The sequence below is a fragment of the Bombyx mandarina genome, chromosome 07, assembly GCF_030267445.1.
Source record: "Bombyx mandarina strain Sakado chromosome 07, ASM3026744v2".
NCBI lineage: Eukaryota > Metazoa > Arthropoda > Insecta > Lepidoptera > Bombycidae > Bombyx > Bombyx mandarina.
In genome coordinates, this window is record NC_143214.1 from 3,835,469 (window position 1) to 3,860,680 (window position 25,212).

Sequence of the window (25,212 nt, forward strand, 5' to 3'; positions counted from 1 at the left end):
ATAATTTGCGTAATCAATGGTGGTAGGACCTCTTGGGAGTCCGCACGGGTAGGTACCACCACCCCGCCTATTTCCGCCGTGAAGCAGTAATGCGTTTCGGTTCGAAGGCTGGGGTAGCCGTTGTAACTATACTGAGACCTTAGAACCTATATCTCAAGGTGGGTGGCGCATTTACGTTGTAGATGTCCATGGGCTCCAGTAACCACTTAACACCAGGTGGGCTGCGAGCTCGTCTACCCATCTAAGCAATAAAAAAATTAAAAAAATTAAAGTTAAATTTACTACAAAGGGAATTAATTATGTATTCATTATTGAAAACTGATAATTTTGAAAGTAACACAAATGTAAGTGCATCCCAATCAGCTATTGCTTGCAGGATGTGTTGTAGTTCAGAACGACTAGGTTTGAAGAGTCGGAGATCTATTATGCATCATATACTGAGAGTTCGACGGTGCGATTCAGAATGGATGACGTGCGCTTTGTGATGACTACACGTAAAAGTTTAACATCGAGATAAGTCCTGAGCTCGTCTACCCATCTAACGTAATAAAAAAAAACATCTTCACAATCGGTTATAATGAAGTTTTTTCTTTCAGGGCCCCATCGGTCGTAAGCGTCAGCGTTGACAGGGACCTTTTTTATGAAGGAAAGATTACTCCTGGCCCGAAGGCTTTTCTAGTTTCACCAAGACAGGTGGGCAAGCAAAGGCTCAGCCAGGAGGGGTGGGATTTGCTAACGAGCGCCACCGAAGGAGCCCTAAGCCCTAGACACGTCCTTACGGATCCGTCAGATCCAATAACCCTTGCACTAGACACATCAGCGCCAACACTAGGAGCAGGCTTACGGATCCCGGTAGCCCTATTTGTCGAACTTGGCAAAGAGGTCGACGTGCAACCTAACCCATGCATCAGCCATGAGGGATTACTGGTGGCCCAGAGGCCTTTCCAATTTCACCAGGACAGGTGGGCGAGCAAAGGCTCAGCCAGGAGGGGTGAGATTCGCTAACAGCTGCTCAAGCGCCTCCAAATGAGACCTAACAACTCAATAGCAACTGCTTCGCGAAACAATCTACTACCGGATCGGAATCGCGACCCGCTGAGAAGATCCGGCGAGAAACTCAGTGCTCAGGCTAATTGATTAAATTACAAACAACTTCCGAACATTTTTCACATCTATACTAATATTATAAAGAGGAAAGATTTGTTTGTTTGTTTGTTTCGAATAGGCTCCGAAACTACTGGACCGATTTGAAAAATTCTTTTTCCATTAGAAGCCGACACTGTCCCTGATGAACATAGGCTACTTTTTTTTATTTTTTTTTTATTTTATTGTTTTGGTTTCATGTGTGTTTTAATGTTTCCGAAGCGAAGCGAGGGCGGGTCGCTAGTTTATAATATTAGTATAGTGAGTACAGTATGAGTATATAGTTAATTTGCAATGCTTACTCACCGGCGCTAATACCCATGGCCTGCTTGTCGACGGCCGGGTTGGAACTGCTCTTCATGACTGGGTGGACCTGTATGTTCTGTCCAGTGTGTGGGGTGCTGAGGCTCTTGCTGTGGCTCGGGGTGAGGGTCCGCGCGAGGCAGTGCAGCAACCGCGCTGAGTCCTGGCTGCGCTCCGACTGCGCGTCCTGGGTCTCGCTGGACGACCCGTCGTCTTCTTCGTCGCTTGATGATGAGCTACAAGTTTTGGTTTTTAAAGTGAAACTTTTATTACATCGTCTCAAACTTTTTCATCTGTATGTTGCATGTCGCGTGACGGTCGCAAAGTAGGGATACAGTGAAAGGCGCTCGTCAGAGCAGCCAAGGCCAATATGGCGGCGCCTATAGTTCGCAGCAGCTGACCGTGTAGTGTATAGAATATTGTGGCAGTGCTCCACGCTATTTTGTTTGTTTTTGTCAATGTTTAATGTAAATGTTGTTTGTCAGAGTTAAATGTCTATAATGTGAAGAAAAGTTTCACTTTTACCGTGGTTTTATAAAACCACACAATCCTTTTTTTTAACACATGCCACGACTCAACTAGATTTATAGAGATCATAGACCGTACAACTGCTCAATAAGCCTACTTATTTGCTTAGCGGCACAAACAGTCGCTGATGTGTTTCAATTGTAAATAGCTTTTGATTGCCATCGGAGGCAGACATCGTAAACATATCTGACTTCCAATATTAAGTCTAAGAAGTGCCAGATGCTTAAATGAGTCTGTCAGCCGAGTACCAACCTGTCTAGCCGGACATTCTTGCAACTGTCATCCGGGTCGGAAATGCTGATACCCGGCTTCACAGAGCTGGTGCTGCTCAGCGAACTTGTGCTCCTGAAAATATTATGAACGAACACAACGTAGATATTTAGAAAATTTAGAAATTATTCCTTGTCTTTTTTTATATAGCTTAGATGGTTGTGCGAACTCACAGCCCACCTGGTGTTAAGTGGTTACTGGAGCCCATAGACATCCACAACGTAAATGCGCCACCCACCTTGAGATATAAGTTCTAATGTCTTAGTATAGTTACAACGGCTGCCCCACCCTTCAAACCGAAACGCATTACTGCTTCACGGCAGAAATAGGCAGGGCGGTGGTACCTACCCGCGCGGACTCACAAGAGGTCCTACCACCAGTAATTACGCAAATTATTTTTACAATTTTTTAATTACTTCATCGCAGTCGAAGTCACTCGTAAAGTTCCCGCCATGAATCTAACTGTGCCACTTACGGTACATCCACGGTCTGCTGCCTGGTGAGTGCTGGTGCGGGAGGCACGCAGGCCACGCACAGGATCCGAGCGTTGCACACTCCGTTGCATGAAGTGACCTCCAGTTTCGGGGTCAGGGTCAAAACGCAGACTTGGCCGACGTAACCGTCACTGTTGCACACCTGAAAGATTCACCGATTAGACCTTGAACATAGTAGGGATTTTATATGTAAAGGGTACCATCACCCGGCCTATTGTACCTCCAGTGGTGGGAGGAAGTCCTCCTTAAAAGAAGAAGGGAGTGAGCGCAGGAATTATATATGATAGGAGAGTATGGAAGGAGTAGCACCGACCCCAGGTGACTGGGAGATAATGGGTCGGATAATGATGATGATAATTTCTTCTTACCCAGACATCTGGAGATTGTCCTGGCGGCGGTAAGGTGGGTGCCGCACACGTAAATTGGAGTCCAGCTCTGGTCTTCCTGATCGGTACAGGTGATAGGAACTCCGGTGCTGGCCGCTCGTGGCCATACAAACCTGTAGGAGATTCCATAAAAAAATACGTCACAATCTAGTAGAATAAAACACACAATGTTTACTGTATGCACTAGGTTTGTGTTCCTAATGCTCCTTTCCTTCTGCGGGCCTACTGGAAGAGATTTCAACATGAAATAAGTAGTGCCCTTGTACTATGTATCCTTATTGTCATGTTTCTTCTAACAGCTGTGTGTACAAAATATATTAAATAAATAAATACAAATACTAAGTAGATTCTTAAACAAAGGCAGTACAGAAGTCACAACATTAACCAATGGGGTATAACTAATGTTCATATATAAAAAAATGTAGTGACTTTATTGTTGTATGAGGGAGTTGGAATATAACATAACTCTGCGCTGCAGCTTCGACACCTATATAATATAAAAGTATAAATTGATTGCTTTAGCTAGTTTGATCTGCTCATAGTCAATCTGGTCTCATAGGGTTACTATAACAGATAGACATCACTACGAGAATATTACCATCTTGGGATAATAATATAAAGTGGAAATCTCAATTGTAATATATAGCAATCTAACATCCTTCAAACAGAAACGTTGGACTAATTCGGGCTAGAAAGACGTACACGACTTTTTATTATTTCGGATATAGCGACCTCCGGATATAGCGACGACATTAAAGTGCCCCTTACGCCGTCGTTATAATCGAAATTCACTGTATTCATGATTTTGATAGGCCGTGTGGACTTACAATATGTATTGAGAGTGATTGCTACATAGACGATCGAATTTGATATGTAAGCCGATATTATTATTATTATTTTCCTACCTAAGCTGGTAACCTAAGGAGTTATGCCAGCGTAATCGGATGAGTAGGTGAGCTCACCGTCTCTAACCTGGTGACGTTGCTAATACTAGCCTTAGCAAGCAGCGCTTCGCAGAACCTACCACCAGATCGGAAACGTGAGCCACTGAGATCGTCGCGATCCGACGAGGAACTCGGAGGGCTTACGCCGATATGTGACAGGACAATGTGTATAGGTTATATCATTCTAAATTGCTTAGTTAAGTTTTATTTCACTCGGCTGGGAGCAACTCCATTACGTGTGACGTCATTTGGTAATTGTTTACGAGCTAAAATAGACCATAAAACATACCATAGAATACGTAGATAGTGATTGGTTGACGTAAAAATTGTTAGAATTATTTGATTTCCTTTAAAACTTTAATATTACGAACTATGATTGACTGATCGTGCTTAATTTGGTTTTTTTTTGTTTACGCGTGGTTTAGACAGAAAAAAAATCACGGCTTAATCTTTTATTTACTACCTAACGAAAATTTGACGGTAGTTAGCACAATATTTAAATCTCGTCCATTAACAAACTTATTATTAACGATGTACCGTCGGTAATAACTTAAGCGAGATTAAACCGTAAAAGTAGTTTTATTTAAGTTTCAATTTGATTGAAATCCCCTTGAAGTACTGGTCTAAATATTTTCGTTATTTGTGCCAATTATTATTAGCCTATCAATTACAAAATATAGAATGGAGCCAGTATGACATATTTTAAATATCACTTACATAGTTTTTGCTTGACATCATTGATGATTTCTTCCCATTGATTTCTCTTGTCAGGCTTAGAAAATATTATAGTAAGATTTTCCGGGCCATTACTGAAAAAAAAATACAAATTATAAACGTTGACACTCAAGATTTGTTACTTTACAATATTGCAGTTTTAGAGTTAATTGAGAAGATTAAATCTGCACAAAATCAGCAAAGCAGCCAAAAATAAACTAAATGCAAAAAAAAATTGTACCTAAATATTTTTCGTTGACAGACAATGTCCAACGGTTAAATGCTATAATAGTTGAAAATATTTCGGAAATCGAAAGGAATAATGGATGGATAAATAGATAAGATAATTTAATATGTAAGATGCAAGGAAGGTGCCTTAATTGAGTGCAGCAGAATAGCCCCTAGCAGGAAGACATGTCAGGACATCGTGAGACGGACCACGTGCCCACTTCAATACCACACAACGGTCATAGCCACTGTGTCACTAGTGAAACGACTAGAAGAAGAAATTCCATCTCATGGTCCTAGTATTCATTGGTCATCGGAAGTCATAAACATCGCTGAATGAATGCTACCTATCTTGAGAATAAGTTCTAAGGTCTCAAGTACAAGGGCTGCCCCACCCTTCAAACCGAAACGCATTACTGCTTCACGGCAGAAATAGGCAGAGTGGTGGTACCCACCCGCGCGGACTCACAACAGGTCCTACCACCAGCAATTACGCAAATTATAATTTTGCGGGTTTCATTTTTTTACACGATGTTATTCCTTCACCGCGGAAGTCAATCGTGAACATTTGTTGAGTACGTATTTCATTAGAAAAATTGGTACCCGCCTGAGATTCGAACACCGGTGCATCGCTCAACACAAATGCATCTGACGTCTTATTCGTTAGGCCACGACGACTTCAAACGACTACTTGACACTACAGAGCCTATCCTTTGTTTTGCTGCAGGGGGCCGAACCTCATTACGAGGCAAGCCATGTCCCGTGAGTACCTTCGTCGCCTGGAAGGTGAGACGTCCTCAGTCCAGACTCACACCGTGTGAGAGGACTGGGCGGATGGGCTCGACAGTTCCTCGTAAAGAAGCTATCCTGGGCCAACCAATACTTACGCGGTATTCAACGTGATTTCCATGCAGCACAATTGGCCGTCGCTGTTCTGACGCTCCGATAGTTGCCGGTTCAACGAATGCAACATGTCTCGGACGAGTTCCTCGAGCTGCGCATGCTGGGTGTGCAGCGCTGCCACGTGATCTGATATCAGAGTCAGTGTGTTCACGTCTTCCCTTAGTTTCTCTACTTCGTTGATTATTCGCCTTACGTTTTCGTCTTTAGCTAAAAACATGGGGGTATTAATTTTCAGTTGGGATATATCATTCGATACAAATACGCTAAGCAGTGTTTCATTTATGTAATAGACGCCGATGACGAATATTTGAAACATTGTGTACAATATATTTTCTTTGGCACTGATTTGTGAATGACCAACAAGCAATCTACATTGACTACATACAGGGTGTATTGGAAGCGTACTCCAAAGCCGTAAATGTTAATTTGCTAAACTAACCGTGCGAACTTGTCGCTTTAGTAATTCCATATTTCGTGAACACGTAACATATCACAAAGATAGCTGACACTTCGCATGTGCTCGAGACCATTGACCCCATGCCTCAATTGAATCTGAATTTTGTTGTTATGTGTAGTAGTGAAAATAACATTAGTTTTGTACAGCATAAATTTAGAAGTGTAATTTTCAGTGTTATAATTTTGTAAATCACTAGAACTAACACCTGCTTTGTCATATTCGCAAAATTCGAATACACCCTGTAAGTATTCTTCAATATGAATACAAATACAAAAAAAAAATGGGACAAGGATCTATCACCGTCAATAGTGTAGTCAAATATCCAAGGTTACAAAAACCGTTCGCAAATTCCAATAAGTCTGTTTCTATTTGGAGCCAAGAAACTGCCAAAAACCGCAAGCGAATTTAGTATATTACACGCAAAAATTATCGCACATCAAAGACGGGACGTCCTGTTGATTTTATGTTAAGGAATTCGTAAACAAAACATGTCTTACTGATAAATGAAATGCTTCGAAATGATGTTCAAACTATTCGGTAGTATGCGGCATTTAAAACGAAAGTATATGAAACAAACTAACAAATAACTACTCAAAACATTTGAAGTAACGCAACTGGACTAATTAGACATCAAAGAGTTCGCGTGCAGAATTACTCGCTAAAGAAACTACAAGAAAAAAAACTACGTGATTATCTACTTGCGATTTTATATCTTAGACGACACGACACAAAGTATAATTCACCTTTCCTCCGAAGAATACGATATAAAGCAAAAATGATCAAAGGTTAGAGGTAACTCGTTATTTCAAAGATGAAAACTATTAAAATGTAGCTGCAAAGTTAGAGTATGGCCTCCCACGAGCCTAGGAAACTATGATTCTTTTAAAACTTCGATCGTGTACTGCTAGTAAAATAGAGAAGAGAGGCGAATATAATTAACTTTTTTTTGCCTAGTGAATTTCAATAACAAATATTGCTCGTATACTCATTATTAAGCTGATGATAATTTTTGTCCCTGCTAGCTAGCCCTATCTAGCCCTAGAATTATCACTTCCTCATTCGTCCGTAGTTGTAACAGTTTTAGCTTCATTTATTTTCCCAATTTCTACCTTGACGATTGCACATTGTACATCGTGTTATGAAGACATGGTTCGGTAACACCGTTCTGTTTATTCTTAGAAAGAAGAAATCACACGATCCAATTTCAAGGCCCAGGTATTACAATGCATTTGAGACTCGACCTCATGTCTCAAAGTAGGTGGCGGCATTCAGCCATGAATAGATTTTATGATTTAATACTTTAGCAAAAAATTAACATTCTAATATTGAACTAAAAAATAATTTCTTCTGGTGTATACATAAAACAACAGTATATGCATCATTTTTCATTCCAATATTTACAGTAGATAAAAAAACTTTGGCGCATGATTAAATCATCAGTACCTCAATATTCAACTTAAATAGAATATCGAATACCTATAGCTCAAGAAACATAATAGTCGTTGAATTCATTATCCCTCATTTCATTTACCTCTCTAATTAAAACAAGGGAGTAAGGCAAAATACACTTGGAAATCAGAAATTACTTGCTCAAAGGAACTATTACATTTGTTAAATCAATACCTAAGTTATGATAAACTAATAAAAACGTTATATAAACGCTGGAATGTTTTTTATCAGTGGTTAGATCAAACAAAATTTTAATTGTAATTTTGAATTCACTAAATATGAAAAAGCTCAAATTGATTTAAAAATTACTAAAACAACGACTCCAACATCTTCAAGTGATGTAGTCCGTTTCAGGTTTCATATTTAAATTTCGTACAAAAAATTGGTATATTTTTGATAATTAATTACCTTTTATAATATCGAGATCAGCCAATGACATTCGCATGAGCAGTTTGTACTTGTTCCCCTCCATTTGACTCGCTATAGTACTTTGGTATGTTCTGAAAAATCCAACCAGTAAATTCATTTATAACTCAAAATATTGACTTTTAAGGCATCTTAATAAATACTCACGGCATAGGTTTCTTAATAGTGCCGGTTCTTCTTTTCACGCTGGTTATCAAGAGCGTATCATTGAAGAGAAATAGAGCTCTGTCTTTGATGGTTCCTTGAGCTGAAGGCATTGTCACCATTTCGTGTTTTATAAACAGCCTATCAGCGGTTACCAGATTAGACAGACCTTCGATCATCTGTTCCAAATCTCTAAGGGTCTGTTGTTGTAATTCATATTCCAAACTTTCTTTTTCGGTGCAGTTAATAAATTCTAGGAGATCGTGTATTTGTTTTTGTGCCTCTAGCAAGAGCTTGTGGTCTGGGTGTGACTGATCTGAAACGGTGAAAACTGTTAATGTACCATTCACAAATTTAGTAACTATCGATAATTCAAGTATATAATACTATCGATAATTCAAATATATAAATATATATAATACTATAAGCAGTGATATAAAATAGCATATAAAAAGGCTGAAGTGAATTTGCGTTACCGAAATCTAGGAAAAATCTTATGTGTAAATGAAATCGAAAAGAAAGAAAAAAATGAAGTGTGCGAATATGCTAATTTACCAGTATGTTTGATCAGCCTTTGTATCAGCAGCTTGTAGCTTGGGAACTTTTGCACGGGTTTTATTAGTAAATTATCCAAAGACAACTTTCCCTTGTGGTCCCTGGCCATAGCGTCTAGGAACTTCGCGAAGGCAGGTCGTGATGATGCTGCAGTTTTTATAGTTTCTTTTGCCTTCTTCAAGTTGCTTATGAAAGACATGTAAGTGTCCATTACAGCTGGTTTTGTGAACTAAAAAAATGTGTTTCCAAAAATGTTTAAAATTACCTAAATTATATAGGTATATTATAATTAATGTAATTTTAGATTCAATATTTCTGGAGTCACAACAAGAACTACAATTATTTTTTATAAAACCTTATCTTTCCTATAAAACATTGTTTAACTACCCTTATCTTTAGATATATCTTTATTGTTTTGGTTCATCCTTTCTTATAATGGCAAAATGAAAAGTTCACAAATAATTTGCACTAAAGATCAAAAAGGCTACAGAAAATCGATAACTTTCTAAAGAGTCTAAAAAACACAAGGAATAATTTGTATTTCAACTAATTAATTCTATAAAACTCGACTTTAACTACCGATTAACTACTGTGCCTTCTACTATTAATAATTAAGGGAAAAAGCAACTAGACCCTGTAAATTAAAATACTTTTTACCCTATAAAAGTGAGACCGAAAAAGGTAGGTGTAAATTGTATCATCGTACTGTTCATTGAGGGAGTTTTCTTGGGTAAATACTTAGTGGTGGGTAACCAGATCCTTTCACTGCAGAATTTTAGAGGTTATTTAAGTCCTCATGGTCTCTGTGAGCCACTTTCCAACAGGTGTCAGAGGGATCGGGTTAATTGACCGCCGCCCGATTTTCGGCGTTGTTTCTTTTATAGTTGGGTTGTTTTCCTCCATACCAACCCTCCTCCTTTCTCGTCCGGGCTTGGGACCGGCAACGGCGATCTTCTCTGAGCATCAAACTGATGCAGCGGGAGAGTCTCGACCCTCAGTAATGAGGAAAACGACGCGAGGAGGAAATTGTATCAAAATCAAAAAACCAATAGAGAGACCGTGTCCTGTTTTAAATGTTAATAGCCTCGATAATAGACTTACTCGGAAAATTACCCACTTATTGGTTTATTTTGTATATAATTTTACATTGGTATGAGATTGGTACAACTAGAATTGATAGAGTCACATGTATAATGGTTTTATATTGCCTTCAACATAAGGTAATCTTATCGTTATTCAAAGAATGTATTATGTGATATTTTCTAGCGGAATCCTTCATCAAAGAACGTTGAAAGATTGGTTATAGCACAACGGAAGCATCGGGCATGATATTTCATCATAAAACTCCGTGGTATGTCGCAAAAATGATAATTGGAAATATACTGTGCATTTTTATTGACTTTGAAGACAGCTGTGACTAGATGACTTGTGGTCCATGTTGAGTATGATTGGTTTGCCATTGATAACAGATATCAATATTGATATGGGAGACAAAAATCTCTGGAAATGCATTACAGATGAGAGCACCCTCATAGGAACGATGGGTAAAATCTAAACTCCATTTCTTTCCAATGGCTATCTACAAACAATCCTAGAGCTCTTTTTTTATTGCTTAGATTGGTGGGACGAGCTCACAGCCCACCTGGTATTAAGTGAGCCCATAGACATCTACAACGTAAATGCGCCACTCACCTTGAGATATAAGTTTTAAGGTCTCAAGTATAGTTACAACGGCTACCCCACCCTTCAAACCGAAACGCATTAGGTACTGCTTCACGGCAGTGGTACCTACCCGTGCGGACTCACAAGAGGTCCTACCACCAGTAAATGGTAAGTATAATTTTGGTAATGCCGTTAACATGTTTTCTCATCCAAAAATTATCAAGTTGGCGTAATAAGCAGAAGAAACTCACGACTTCCAAGAAGACATCTCCGACTTTTTGTTGCAGATCCCATTGTTCTAACCGTCTTCTCAGTTGCTCTAAAAATACTTGGTGCACATTCAGGATCGCCGGCACTTGATAGAAGATTTCGTCGACAAGATACGCGTCAAGTAAGGCTGCGTTCTCCGGACTCTTTAGGGGCTGGAGATATTTCTGGAAACAAAATGACTAGATATAATTTTGACATATCCAAGTTCTGATTAAAATCATTTACGTTTTCGTAAACGATGCTATGATTAAACTTATTGTCCAAACAATAACAACAAAAAAATAAAATTTTTAAAAAATTTAAAAAATACGTTTTTATAGAAAATGTATTTATTTTTTAGTTGGATTTTCTATAAAAGCGTATTTTTTGAGGTTTTTTAAACTATTATTTATTTTTCATTTTTTGGTTGAATTTAATTTTTTTTAATATTTTTTTTCTAATTTTGAGTTGTCATCGGTCATTCATAAGCATGCCAAATTTCAAGTTAATCCGACGCTTTGAAGGGGGTCAAAGTCATGTTTAAAGATTCCGTTACATACTAACATACATACGTCTGAAGCTAATAAAAGCGTATTAAAAATAGCGTATCGGCACTGGGATAAGTATCTTTTAAAATATAGCTTTTAAATTAAATTATTATGTCATAATAGGCTAGTTCCATAGTTATCATACGATCCAAGTGCTGATGGGTGTGTACTGACGCACATGCGCGTTGGCAACGCCATGGGTACAGTTAAGCTGCTGCCGATCGAAAATAATTAAATCTTTTTTGAACATCACTCCGGAAAAATCCGAAGGGAAATTGGAACCCCGTTGTAGATGAACGAAGCGGTTATGTAATATTATAGTTAATAGGGATGAGCTCTGTTCGAATGAATAGTGCTAGGGTAAAAAGTAAATTAAACTGGTGTCCGAAAAAACTAAAATCTAACGGCTTTAAATATGATCAGAACACAAATAAACATAGCTTTCTCAGATTCCACAAGATAAACTGTACAGAACAAATAAGATTCTGATGCACTCTCAACTTATCTATTAAGTTCAAATGAAAAACACTGAAGTGTACTAAATAACACAAAAGAACCACTCTGCTTGCGAAGACAGAACTTTTCCATCTCGAAATTGTCAAGTTTGTTATACTCGATTAAATTTTCGTTGCAAAAGGACTCGCCACAGAACTTGAAATACGGTACGTTAATTTAAGATTTATGTTTTAGCTTGACACCTCCAATGAATACCGTTTATTCTTGTTAAGAGTACAAAATGCTTCTAATTCTATATAGTTGGCTTTAATTTTCATTTATTTTCTCTAAATTCAATTATAACAAGAAAATCATCACCATCAATTACAAATAAATTTTACTAAATGGACAATAAATATTACAATTTATTTAACATCAATTTTATAATTTAATCTTGCGTTTGTTATTATCATTAGATTATTTCTGTGGTTTCAAATATTTTACAATTTTCGTGGTCGTCGCGGACGACGAAAACTGTAAAAGTAGTTTTAATTGTGTCTAAGACTTGCCAAAACTAAAGTAAATAAATATTATAACTTAAAAAGACATCTAAAGAAAATACACAAATCCGATAAATTGGAATTTAGCCTTTATTCTGCGCGTGCTTAAAGCGAAAATGCAAAATTCGCGAGAACTTATTTAATATCTTTGATGGATATACTGTATGACATTGGCCACTAAGCTACTGAAAATTGCATTTCAAGCGTCTGAAAGGCCATTGTTTCAGTATCAAAGAGGATTTTCAGCATTCACTGATGCTTTTGTTGTTGTTAAAGCCTTTAGCGGTGCATTGAAAGCGCTACGTGACACGTGAAAAAACATTAAGGTACGCGTACATTGGTCCCCGCCGAACGCACCGCACGCAATGGATCTTATTTTGCTTTGTATTTATACACGCTTTATATTAGCTTCACTTGTATGTATGTTTGTAACGGACTCCTTTAGACGCGATTTTAACTCACTTTAAACGGCCAGATTTCATTCAAACTTTGTAGATTTATCGAGGACCGATGACAATTCAATAATAAAAAAAATATTGAAAAAAATAAAAATTGAAAAAATTTAAATTCAACTAAAAAAAAATGAAGAAGAGAAAATGAAAAAAAGCGTCCTATCACCAGTAAAAAAATGTAACATAACATAAATAGATCAAAAACATTTGGATAAATCAAGGGTTAATTTTGATCAATTTTTTTTTTAAGTTTTTCATGGTAAGCTCCGTGATTTTTAAAACAAAATGTTCCAACGCGAGACTCCAAAATAGAAGTAGAGAAACACTCAAAGCCTTTTGAGGCGGTGCCTTTTGTGATCTGTCCTTCGGCGGGCCTGGCAGGCGGGAGGGGGGGGGGGGGGATGACAGTAAATAGACTCGCGTCGAGGTAGAGCGGAAAATTTGCACGAAGAGGGAATATTAGGGTTGGTATGCGATTGAAATTTTTACGATAAACTTTTGTTCGGATTACGTAAAATATACTTAGTATCGACGACTATAGAACGTGGAAAGCCTACAGGAGTTGATAACAATGCCTATTCACGCCGTCACACAATCATTCGGTTTCAAGGATAAGAACGCTGGTATTTCTCCACGTACTGTGAAAACGCTTTGGAGTTAAAGCGCTTATGACGTAATTGTTATATACGATTAATGTTAGAATTTAGAAAAAATCATCTACTGATGTCTACTATGACGTAGACTACAACGTACAAGAAAAATCTGGCACGGATCATTTCCCAGTATTTTTCTTTTTTTTTTATTACCCTTGTAGGCAGACGAGCACACGGCCCACCTGATGATGAGTGATTATCGTCGCCCATGGACTTCAGCAATGCCAGGGGCAAAGCCAAGCCGCAGCCTACAGAAACTAAATATAACCTAATCATAATTAAAGAAAAACAAGTTTTAGTTATTTATTTTTTTCTATTAAAGTAGATATTAAAAAAAAATGTTACTTAGTGCCTTAAGAGTAACATACTGGATTTCATATAACATTTCTTAATTTTTTTATTTTTTTTATTACTTTTCTAATTTCAATATTGGAGGTACTTTTGATTGCACCTACATATAATTGAGGTGACATCTGGCATGTACCTACTTATTGTCAATTTGTCAATGTTTTGTATTAATTATCACTTTGTTGGTGGAATTAAATAAATAAATCAGGTTTCTGTACAATCGTCAGTTTTACACAAAAATAAAATTGCAAATACAGGTTTCAATGTCTTATAATCAGAGCGGTATGCACGTTGTAAACGTGGCAACATCCAAGTTGCTTTCAATATGGGCGTCCCATCAATGAGGCAAAAAATGTTTATTCAACGAAAAAGCAGAAATAAATAACTTAATTTAATTTTTAAAATAAAATTAATCAATTTACACATTCACACATATATACTTTTTTTTATTGCTTAGATGGGTGGACGAGCTCACAGCCCACCTGGTGTTAAGTGGTTACTGGAGCCCATAGACATCTACGACGTAAATGCGCCACCCACCTTGAGATATAAGTCCTAAGGTCTCAAGTATAGTTACAGAGGCTGCCCCACCATTCAAACCGAAAACGAGTAAAATAATTCGCTGTACCCCAAAAACTATGCTAATAAAGCTCATAAACACTGCACGTAACCACCACGCCCAATTTTAGACATTAGGCCGAATTTCGCATTCGCAGTCAAACAAATAAACGCTTCCCTATAAGATATCTGTTAACAACTAATGAATTAAAATGCGAATATGAAATTCGTAAGTCAGATCGCGATACACAAGAATTTTGTACAACCCTGAGCTTTCCTCGCAGCTATAAATATAACGAATTTGTCGCTCAGCGACTAATTTAGTGACGATTACCTGAACTTGTGATTTATTATGATCATTTTAATCGCGTAGAAACAGTTGACATTTATTTTTATTAATTTTTTTGTATTAATTCAAAACACGTGTGTTGCACCTTGATTTATGCTATTTAGATATTTATTATTGATTAATATTTAGAAACAGGCGAAAGATGGTCATTTATATGTATAAGGAAAATCATATTTTATAATTGGCTCTGTGGCGGAACCTATCTCTAGCAGCGAAAAGGCGTCAGTTAGTATATATTGATAGCAAGATTAAAAAAATATACAAACATAAAAAGTTTTAGGAACGGCTGGTGGATAGCTGTTGCAAATACCCCGACAAACCAGAACAAAACATATTGGCGCCCGAGGCTCTATCGAAGGGACAAGGACTAACTAACTTACCGTTCTCTCAATTTTAAAATACCCATATATTTCTCAAAGCAAATCTAAATTTCCTTCTATCTAAGGTACCTTCCTGTAACATAATAGACGCATGGTGTAATTTTTGCTTCATGTAACTATATCTAATCACCAAGCAGAAATCGACATATCACAATGACATCAATGACATCAATGACGTAAATGCCACCGCTACCCACCTTCAGACATGAGTTTTAAGGCCTCAATTTTACTGTACAAGCGCTCCCTCAGCCTTCAAACTGAAACGTAATACTGCTTCACGGCAAAAATAGACAGACAGGGTGGTAATACCTAACCGTGCAAAATCACAAGGCCTTCTACTGCCAGTAAAAAGTCATATTTTAGATCTGGCGGGAGATTTTGCGACCGAATAGGAATTTTGGTTAAAGTTAAAGATAGATAGCAAATAGGGAAAACGAAGAACTTTTTCAAACATAACAAAAGCTTCTAAATTGCCTTTGCTAAGCATTTAGCAGAAAAAGCGACAATGCGGTAAAGCCAGTACAAATGTTTTGTTGGAATACAAACAGTCTGGTTTGATGCCCAATACACAGCCGTTATATGACCGAAGATATTAATAACGTCAGAAAAGATTTCGCAATCATCAGATTATAAGAGTAATTTACTCTCGGCGACAAATGGAATTTTTTCGTGTCCAAGATCGTTTTCGTATCCCTAAGCTAATAACAAAAGTAATATCATTATCGGTCGTACTTAGCGCCGCCACCTCTTTTCGTTTTTGGGGGCAGTTTCTGTGCAATCCTATCATAAGAATATATCAAAGCGTCACAGTCGTGGTTTGCAACCTCTATGACGGGACATACGGATCTACAATGCCTAGACATAGACTAAGACGACTAGAGAAGACTAGAGAAGTTGAAGTCGTCGTGGCCTAAAGGATAAGACGTCCGGTGCGTCCGGTGCATCTAACGATGCAATGGTGTTTGAATCTCGCAGGCAGATACTAATTTTGAAATACATACTAACAAATGTTCACGATTGGCTTCCACGGTAAAGGAATAACATCGTGTAATAAAAATCAAACCCGCAAAAATTATAATTTGCGTAATTACTGGTGGTAGGAGCTCTTGCGAGTCCTCATGGGTAGGTACCACCACCCCGCCTATTTCTGCCGTGAAGCAGTAATGCGTTTCGGTTTGAAGAGTAGGGCAGCCGCTGTAACTATACTGAGACCTTAGATCGTCGTTAGATAGTCGTAGATGTCTATGGGCTCCAGTAATCAGTTAACTTCAGGTGGGCTGTGAGATCGTCCACCCATCTAAGCAATAAATAAAAAAAAACTTGACATTGTGGGAGTGACTTTTCAAGATTGGAAAAAAATAATCGAACGAAGACGACCGTTGACTGGCAGTTATCATTTTTCAATACCCTTCTTAAAATACCCAAATAGACAACAAAGCACGAATCGACCGTTCACTCACCTTTACTAATATCTCCAAGGCTTCCACGTACGATTTCTCCGTTTCGTATAATTCGACGACGACGTGTGTCCTTGTGTCCTGAAACAATTTTAGAGATTATTAAATATATTTACATAAATAACAATCCAAAAGGTGAAGTTAAATTAAAAAAGACGTGTAAAGCATTTTTTATCAACTTATGCAATTACAATTAGACAATAATAATTTAATATTAAAACAATAATAATAAAAATAAGACCACGCTATATTTATAAACATTAACAAAAGCAAAACATTAACTGTCCCCTTCACACTCATAAGCTAGACCGCGTGAGAGAGAGATGGGCAGACTTTTCATGATGCTCATGCAGTGCGCGTCACGCCGCGCGCTTATTCACAAACACTACACCAGCCCAATGTGTGAATGTGTTGAACGCGAGCTACAAAGTAGGCGTAGTGGGGGTGTCAGGTTATTTTCGTTACGGAATTTCTTGATTCAGTCGCCGCGCTCAAGGCCCGCGATAGAAGCTATGCAATAGCTTAAAAATAAAAACCAGAAACGTAATAATAGGATGCCACCTTATCGTTGGATAATATTATAGAATGCAGTGGCTCAAGCATATTGTGATCCAGGTATGCGATACTTAATCCAATAACCCTATTGGATTATCCATTAGATATAGCATAACTACTCAGTTATGCTATATTTCATTAAGCGTTGTATTTACTTTATTAACATCCCGTTGCGTTTATGAGATGCTGTAGTTGATTATTAACTCTGATGGTTTTTTATCAACGGCGTCCTATACCTGGTCGAATTCAGCACCTCGATAAATATTGGCATTCAGGAAACAGTTATATTTATTCTTGTATCATATTAGAATCAAGATTGCCCTTTGAACTGAAGAAAATCGTAACTTGTCCGTACAATATGGTTTATGTGTCAGAATTCGGCCGACTATGCATCGAATAATAAATAATGTTTGTACAAAACATAACAAGCGCTTTGGAAAATAAAATTTTTGCGTTGTTAAGATAATGACTGGAATATAGTGAGTAAATATATATACCTATTAGCATTAATTGATTTTAGATTTATTTACTTTTTTGAAATTTCGATTTCGGGAAAACCTAATAATTATTGCTTCAATGTTTTATTTTTTATTTTTATTGCTTAGACGGGTGGGATTAGCTCACAGCCCACCTGGTGTTAAGTGGTTACTGGAGCCCATAGACATCTACGACATAAATGCACCACCTACCTCGAGATATAAGTTGTAAGGTCTCAAGTATACAGTTACATGTTAGCTATTTAGTTTTATTTAGTAAACAAACATTACAGATTATGGGATGCGACTCCAAGTAGATATCAAGATAGAAACCACAATCCTGCCTATGTCAGCGCCGTCATGCAATTTGATTGGAAGGATTGGAAGGAACAAAATTGAAACAACAGAATTCTTATTTTGTTCAGGTAGCAATGTTAAGGTTTTGCATTTTTTATACCAAATCAAAGGCAATGGCCAAATCAACGCGAATATAATTTTAAAACTAACAAAGCTTCAACTAAAATAGATTCGCTTACAATGTCAGTGTTTGTTTGACCGAAACTCAACCAAATTCACTGACATCACAAGCTTTAGAAAGAAAAAAATGATAAAGTACAAAACTCGTAAATAACTATTTATTCTTTATTCTTTATTTTTACACACTGTTAATATAATACAGTAATTGCGATAAGATTTAAAAAAAAATGGCGAGCTTAACTCAACAATTGAGTTATCTACCAGCTAACCGTTCTCAAAGAAGGAAAGCTTTACATTAGTGGGTAGATGAGTACAATCTAATTAATTTAATTATTTATACTATAGACATTAACAATAAAAATAATGAAAATAAATACTAATACATAATATATCAAACTATATACATACACAATTACACACATAAATAACATAAATAACATATTTAAATTAATTATGAAAAATCTGACTGTGTAAAAAATACAAAAATTCAATTGCTTTGCAGGCATAAACCAGACAATAAGCAAAGAAATAAAAAATATTTGTATTTACGTTTACCGACAGTTATATTATTCTAATAGGGCAATTTATTGCTACATTACTTAAAAGCAACGTATGTATAGAGCTTTATTACACACTAGCGACCCGCCCTCGCTTCGCTTCGGAAACATTAAAACACACATGAAACGAAAAAAATAAAATTAAAAAAAATATTAAAAAAGTAGCCTATGTTCATCAGGGACAATATCGGCTTCTAATGGAAAAAGAATTTTTCAAATCGGTCCAGTAGTTTCGGAGCCTATTCGAAACAAACAAACAAACAAATCTTTCCTCTTTATAATATTAGTATTAGTATAGATCAATATCAATTACTTTGAGCGGTCTTATCGTCAAGAGAGGTCTCTACCAGATAACCATTAAATTAAATTAAAAATATAATGAAAATATTTCGTTTTTTAGTTATCTATATATATATATTTTATTGTTTCATTTCAGTAAATTATACGCGGATATCTTACTGAATTAATAAAGACTTACGTAATATGTTACTACCACAACCAAGGCAAATGTCATATGTTGGTATACATCAAAAGGCTTCGGCCGTACCGCGTGCTACAGAACTATACAAATTATTATAGACATAAGCTCGAAAATACTTAATTTCCAACAGTCTAGTTAAAAAAATTACGAAGAAAATAAATTCACAATTTGAGGTAAACATAAAAATAGCTAAACAAATAAACGAATAATAGGTATCTACATCGATATATTACATTTTATTCCCTACTAAAAAGTAGAAGTCTATCGGCACAAGGTCTTGTGAGTGAATATTAATATTCAAGTTAAACTAAACTGCGGCTCCGCCCCAAGTACCTAACTAAAATTTACATAAACTAAATTTTACAAATCACTATTTCAATATTAACTACAATAGTTAATTGCTCTGACGTGTGTGACCCACATTCATTTAAGTGTCGCCTTGTATTAAGGTGTCGTCGGGGTTTGAAAAGGGCGCGCTGCTGCGTGCCTCAATACTTCGCTTCTAGTTGTACCATTAATAATTCCTCAAAAGAAACTGTACTAGTTATGAGTTGATAATTCGATAACAATCACTGGAAAGCCAAAACGCTAGTGACGTATCATGTTAAGTGTCAGCTTAGTCAATCATCATCTATACTAATATATAAATCTACAGTGATTTTTACAGATGTTACATTATAACTACTGAAACATGCATCCGATTGACTTGAGACTTGGTATCCATGTAGAAAATATATGTACTTAATGGATAGGCTAATATTTATATGAGTGTTGGACTCATCGATATATATCGATGGTTGGACTCCCTAATAATAATGACAATAAATTATAATGTTAATTTCAAATTCCCAGCGAAGCGGCCGAGTACGGCTAGTGTGTTGAATTCAAATTATGTATAATATATTTTTTATGTAAAATTAACAAATTTTCATTAAAACTATGTAGTGTATCTGGATAAATGCAAGGAAATATTTAGATTATATGGTAAAAAATTCAATAATAAAGGTAAGGAATAAATTTCAAGTTGTTGAGAGTATCTAAAGGTCGTTGGAACTTAAAATTGAAGAGTAGTTAGATCTACGATTATTTATTTATTTATTACACTTCATGTAAAATTTACATTGGCTTAATGCTTAAGGCATTCTCTACCAGTCAACCAAAGGTAGTGCAGAGTAAATAGTGGTAGGTTCAATGAAATTTATATTAAATTACAAATACATACACATATACCTATAGGTACATATTTTACTGGAGGTAGGATCTCTTGTGAGTCGCACGGATAGTCACCACCACCCCGCCTATTTCTGCCGTGAAGCAGTAATGCGTTTCGGTTTGAAGGGTGGGGCAGCTGTTGTTATACTGAGACTTTACAACTTATATCTCAAGGTGGGTGGCGCATTTACGTTGTAAATATCTATGGGCTCCAGTAACGACTTAACAAAAAAAAAACATAGATGCATATAAATTTATCTGTAAAGAGGTTTTCTATTTGATATTGTGCGTACAATCATTTTCACAGTAGCGCGCGTAGATTCGTACATCATTAATGGTTCGATCGATCGGCCCGACTGTCCCGAGGTCAACGGCTGCCCGCCGATAAATATACAGAGTGTTCCATTTTGCAAACTCATGTTTTCGCGTTATTTTTTCATAGTATTACAAGTTGATCTATGAAATTATGTACATTAGCGTCAGATGAAACCCATGTCACTAATTTACACGTCTAAAAATAAGCCGTATTGTTTTTTATTCACAAAATAAATTACATAGATAAGATGCTATTAATGTTTTTATTTTTATTGATCAAACAAACTTACTTACTATCTGGTATAATGTAACGGAAGTTTGATGGAAAACATTTAAGTTGAATTGTTCTTTTTTTTTTTATTGCTTAGATGTGTGGACGAGCTCACAGCCCACCTGGTGTTAAGTGGTTACTGGAGCCCATAGACATCTACAACGTAAATGCGCCACACACCTTGAGATATAGTTCTAAGGTCTCAGTATAGTCACAACGGCTGCCCCACCCTTCAAACCGAAACGCATTACTGCTTCACAGCAGAAATAGGCGGGGCGGTGGTACCTACCCGTGCGGACTCACAAGAGGTCCTACCACCAGTAAGTTGTTAAGTCCGGATATGCGTAATATAGAAGCTGTCCCTTCAAATCGTAACGGAAACTTTGTGGCAAATTTACTCAAGATTATCCTTAAGATTAATATTAATCTAATATCCACGATACTGTGGATGCCAAAAGATTAACATCGTTTATAATGATAACCGAAAAAAAATATTTTGTCTGTTGTTGAACTGGTATTCAGGCATATTTTTAGTTCGCGTTGCTATCAAAAGTGCCAGTTTAGAATTTAAGACTCTTAATAAACTGAGAATTAGATTCATTTTTTATGGTTTTATATGCGAACGTGAATTATACTAGAACGTGCGACATATCAGACGTTAAGTAGTTAGACCACCCACAGTTCAGGTCAAAAATTTAATTTTAATGTATCTACCCTTTACTTTTCAAGCCGTAAATAAGCAAGGTGGCTATACCTACTTTTATGGGCTCATATATGCCTTGCCATTTTTTTATTGGCCTTTTAGGCACCACCTGATGGTGAGTGGTTACCTTCGCCCATGGACTTCAGCAATGCCAGAGGCAGAGCCAGGCCGCTGTCTACCGAAAACAATTCCAAGGTAACCATATACAACTGCTGTCTGTATCCGGTAGTTGACACGTCATTACAGATCCTACAGATCAAAATTTTTTTTTTTTTTTTCTACCTATGCTGGTAGCCTTGAGAGGCTATTTCAGCTTCGCCCTAACGTTTGTAGGTGAGCTCGTGGGGCTCAACCGAAGAGTTCTTCGCAGAATCTACCGCCGGATCGGAAACGCGACCCACTGAGAAGATCTGGCGAGAAACTCAGTGGGCTGTGTCTATGGGTTAGTTCGCTCGTCGAGCCCTTCGTCGCAAGCGACGGGTTCGACGAGGACGGTGACCGGTGCTTGTGGTGCCTAAAAGCACCGTTAATGGATCAGAAGGATCCGTAATGGCGTGCTTTGGGCGACGTCGACGGTTTACCATTCGGTCTACTGGGTCGGGTATGTAATTTCCAGCGGCTACAATGAGAGGGTTCTCATGTCGTGCCGCCTTCTCAAAATGGCGCAGCGATGCCGACTGTAGATACTTACCAAATGAGTCGAGCTCCAGGTCATCGTGGCGATCCACATTCCTAAGGAACCATGGCGCTCCGACGGCTATCCTGCAGAATCGTGATTGAATAACCTGAAGGGATTTCAAGTGGGTGCGGGCTGCGTGAGCGAACACTACGCTTGCATACGTCATGACGGGGCGTATACAAGTTTTGTAGAGAGTTACCTTATTGCGGAGGGACAGTTTGCTTCGACTACAAAGTATTGGATAGAGTCGTTCTAGTATAAACGCGGCGCGGTCGCGTACCGTTTTTATATGGGGACGGAATGTCGTCCTTCTGTCGAGGGTGACGCCTAGATATTTGACCTTCGAGGCCCACGGTATGGGCTGGCCAAAGAGAGTGATGGGGCTAACGGCGGAGGTGTTTGCGCGCCTACTACGGAGTGGGATGCTCGAAGTGATGTTCGGAGGGCGACCCCTTTTGAAGAGCACCGCTGTGCTTTTCGTGGGGTTGATGTCAATTTGCCACTTCCGAAACCACTGTCCCATGGTGGCTACTGCGATCTGGAGTCGCCGATGAAGCAGCGACATCTTCCTACACGAGTAGTAGATAGCCGTGTCATCGGCGAAGAGCGTTAGATGGGTCTCCGGAGACCGGGGTATATCATTGATATACAAACTAAATAGTAACGGGGAGAGCGCGGAGCCTTGCGGGACTCCGGCAGTCAGTTGACGGGGACGAGAACGAGTTCCCTCTACTCGATATCGAAACGAACGGTTCGACAAGAAGTCTCGTATGATGAGCACGAGTCTGTCTGGCACTCCCATGTGGTACAGTCAGATCTATTAACAATGCTTTTAGGTATCACAAGCATCGGTCACCGTCATCGTCGAACCCGTCGCTTGCGACGAAGGGCTCGATGACCGAATTAACCCATAGACACAACCCACTCGAGTTTATCGCCGGATATTCTCAGTGGGTCGCGTTTCCGATCCGGTGGTAGATTCTGCGAAGCAGTGCTCTTGCTAAGGCCAGTGTTAGCAATACTCCGGTTTGCTTACATGTCAAGGAGAAGCTAAAATAGCCTCTCAAGACTAGGTAAAAAAAAACCAGTAGCTGAACATCAATTTATTCGTAAACTAGTTTGCTTAACTTGTACAAATATAATATTGTTCACACAATGGAGCGATACGGTGGAAACGTATAAGCACGCATCTTCAACACAATGGGAGAGACAGGTCTGTTTGTACAACCCTCGTAAGCGGATTATGTAGAGCAGAGAAGGTACACTATTCAAGTATTGTGCCGACAAAGAAAACATAAAACATATTTTTGCTAAATTATATTGCTATTTTCTCAGTGGCATTTAAGTTCTTTTTCACTATTATTGAATTTGAATAAATTATGTTTTATTACTATAAAACTGTGTTAGAAATATGTATTTTGATTGAAGTTACGACAAATGGATTCGTGGGATTTTTTTCTCTATTTTACGTGTTCTAAAATAACGTGTTTTTGTTTCATTTTTAATAGTTTTATTTATTTGTTACATAGACACATGAAAGAGCTCACAGCCCATTTGACATTAAGTGATTGCCGGAGCCCATGGACAACGTGAATTCCCGCCATTCACTCTGAGATTTGTGGTCCACGTTTGCAACACAAAACCAATTGGGTACGTATATTTGAATTTGATTTTTAAGAGTGACGTAACATCGTGTAGAATCGTGGAAGTCATTCGTCAACACAATATCAATGTGAACATTAGAAAATGAGTGCCTTCGCCTATGTTTCTACATCACAGGCGTAGGAATACGCACATGCAGAGGCACATCGCTCGAAACCAGAATACCGGACGACCCTTGAGCAACAATGACTTTGAATCTGGCCAAAGAGCGCACCACTGCCTGCGATCGATATTCAAAAGAAAATTTGTTTGGATCGCATATGCCGTAAGGATTATAAAAAGGAAGCATCCCTATTCTTGTTAGGTACCGAAAAAAAACATTTTCAAATTATTAATTGAAAACTCCGTAAAAAAGCAACACACTGTTTAGTAATAATAATTATTTTAACACGTGCTTTAACTGATAAAACGGAACAGGTGTCCGCCGGTGTATTTGTAAACAGATGAAGCTTTATTATTTTAGCGAAGTTGTTTATATTGAATTCGGTACCGTGTTCCTAAGGGCCCTTACAATAAATTAATCAACTGAATTCTATAGAAGCCAACGGTCTTCGCTACGATTTTTAAGATAGTATGTTTAGGGACAGACAGCGAGCTTACTTTATTGCACACGAAAAGATTATTGACATACACGACATGACATTCAAAAACAGTCAACAAATGGGCATATAGATGTAACTGTGCAATGGGTTGTCTTATCTCTAGTTATCTCTAGTACGGTACGGTATGGTACGGCACGGTATGATACGGCACGGTACGGTACAGTATGGTACGATACAGCACAGTACCGTACAGTACATTACAGTACAGTACCGCACAGTACAACACAGTACATTACAGTACATATACATAGATTTTGTTTCCATAATTTAATCAATTGAAAATCAACCAACTCCGCAATAAACTCCTCCATTAAACCTAATCTATCATCGTCTTGAATCTTATTGTGCAGTTAAAAAAATGCTAATTAAACTGATTTAAACAACTGACTCTTGAATTTCTAATTCGTGCAATGAATGTTTCCTGTAACAAAACAAATATTATTCATTGTTATCTTAAATCAATGACTCATCGTTTGTTTTCGTTACGTCTTCGAGTACGATCCCTGTTATTATTCGGTACTTCACCGATAATTTAAATTTGTAAAATTATTATTGTGTTATTATTAGTAACAACGCGTTTACAATGGCAATATTCCGCTCAGCTATTTCATTATTGAAAATTGTCAA

At 37.6% G+C, this 25,212-nt stretch overlaps 1 protein-coding gene across 3 annotated transcripts in view; it reads right to left on the reverse strand.

Moving 5' to 3' along the window:
• LOC114241183 (rho guanine nucleotide exchange factor 17) overlaps positions 1–25,212 on the reverse strand; it is a 162,221-nt gene that overhangs the window by 11,491 nt on the left and 125,518 nt on the right. For 2 of the 3 annotated variants that reach the window (XM_089728616.1, XM_089728615.1), the window contains exons 4-14: positions 16,599–16,676; positions 10,858–11,040; positions 8,945–9,173; positions 8,393–8,705; positions 8,228–8,319; positions 5,898–6,120; positions 4,786–4,877; positions 3,107–3,237; positions 2,720–2,880; positions 2,227–2,319; positions 1,450–1,682 (exon numbers count right to left, since the gene is read on the reverse strand). In XM_089728616.1, coding sequence (XP_089584742.1) covers positions 1,450–1,682; positions 2,227–2,319; positions 2,720–2,880; positions 3,107–3,237; positions 4,786–4,877; positions 5,898–6,120; positions 8,228–8,319; positions 8,393–8,705; positions 8,945–9,173; positions 10,858–11,040; positions 16,599–16,676 — 1,828 coding nt within the window. The remainder of the gene's footprint in view (positions 1–1,449; positions 1,683–2,226; positions 2,320–2,719; positions 2,881–3,106; positions 3,238–4,785; positions 4,878–5,897; positions 6,121–8,227; positions 8,320–8,392; positions 8,706–8,944; positions 9,174–10,857; positions 11,041–16,598; positions 16,677–25,212) is intronic. The other variant, XM_089728617.1, reaches the window with a different exon arrangement.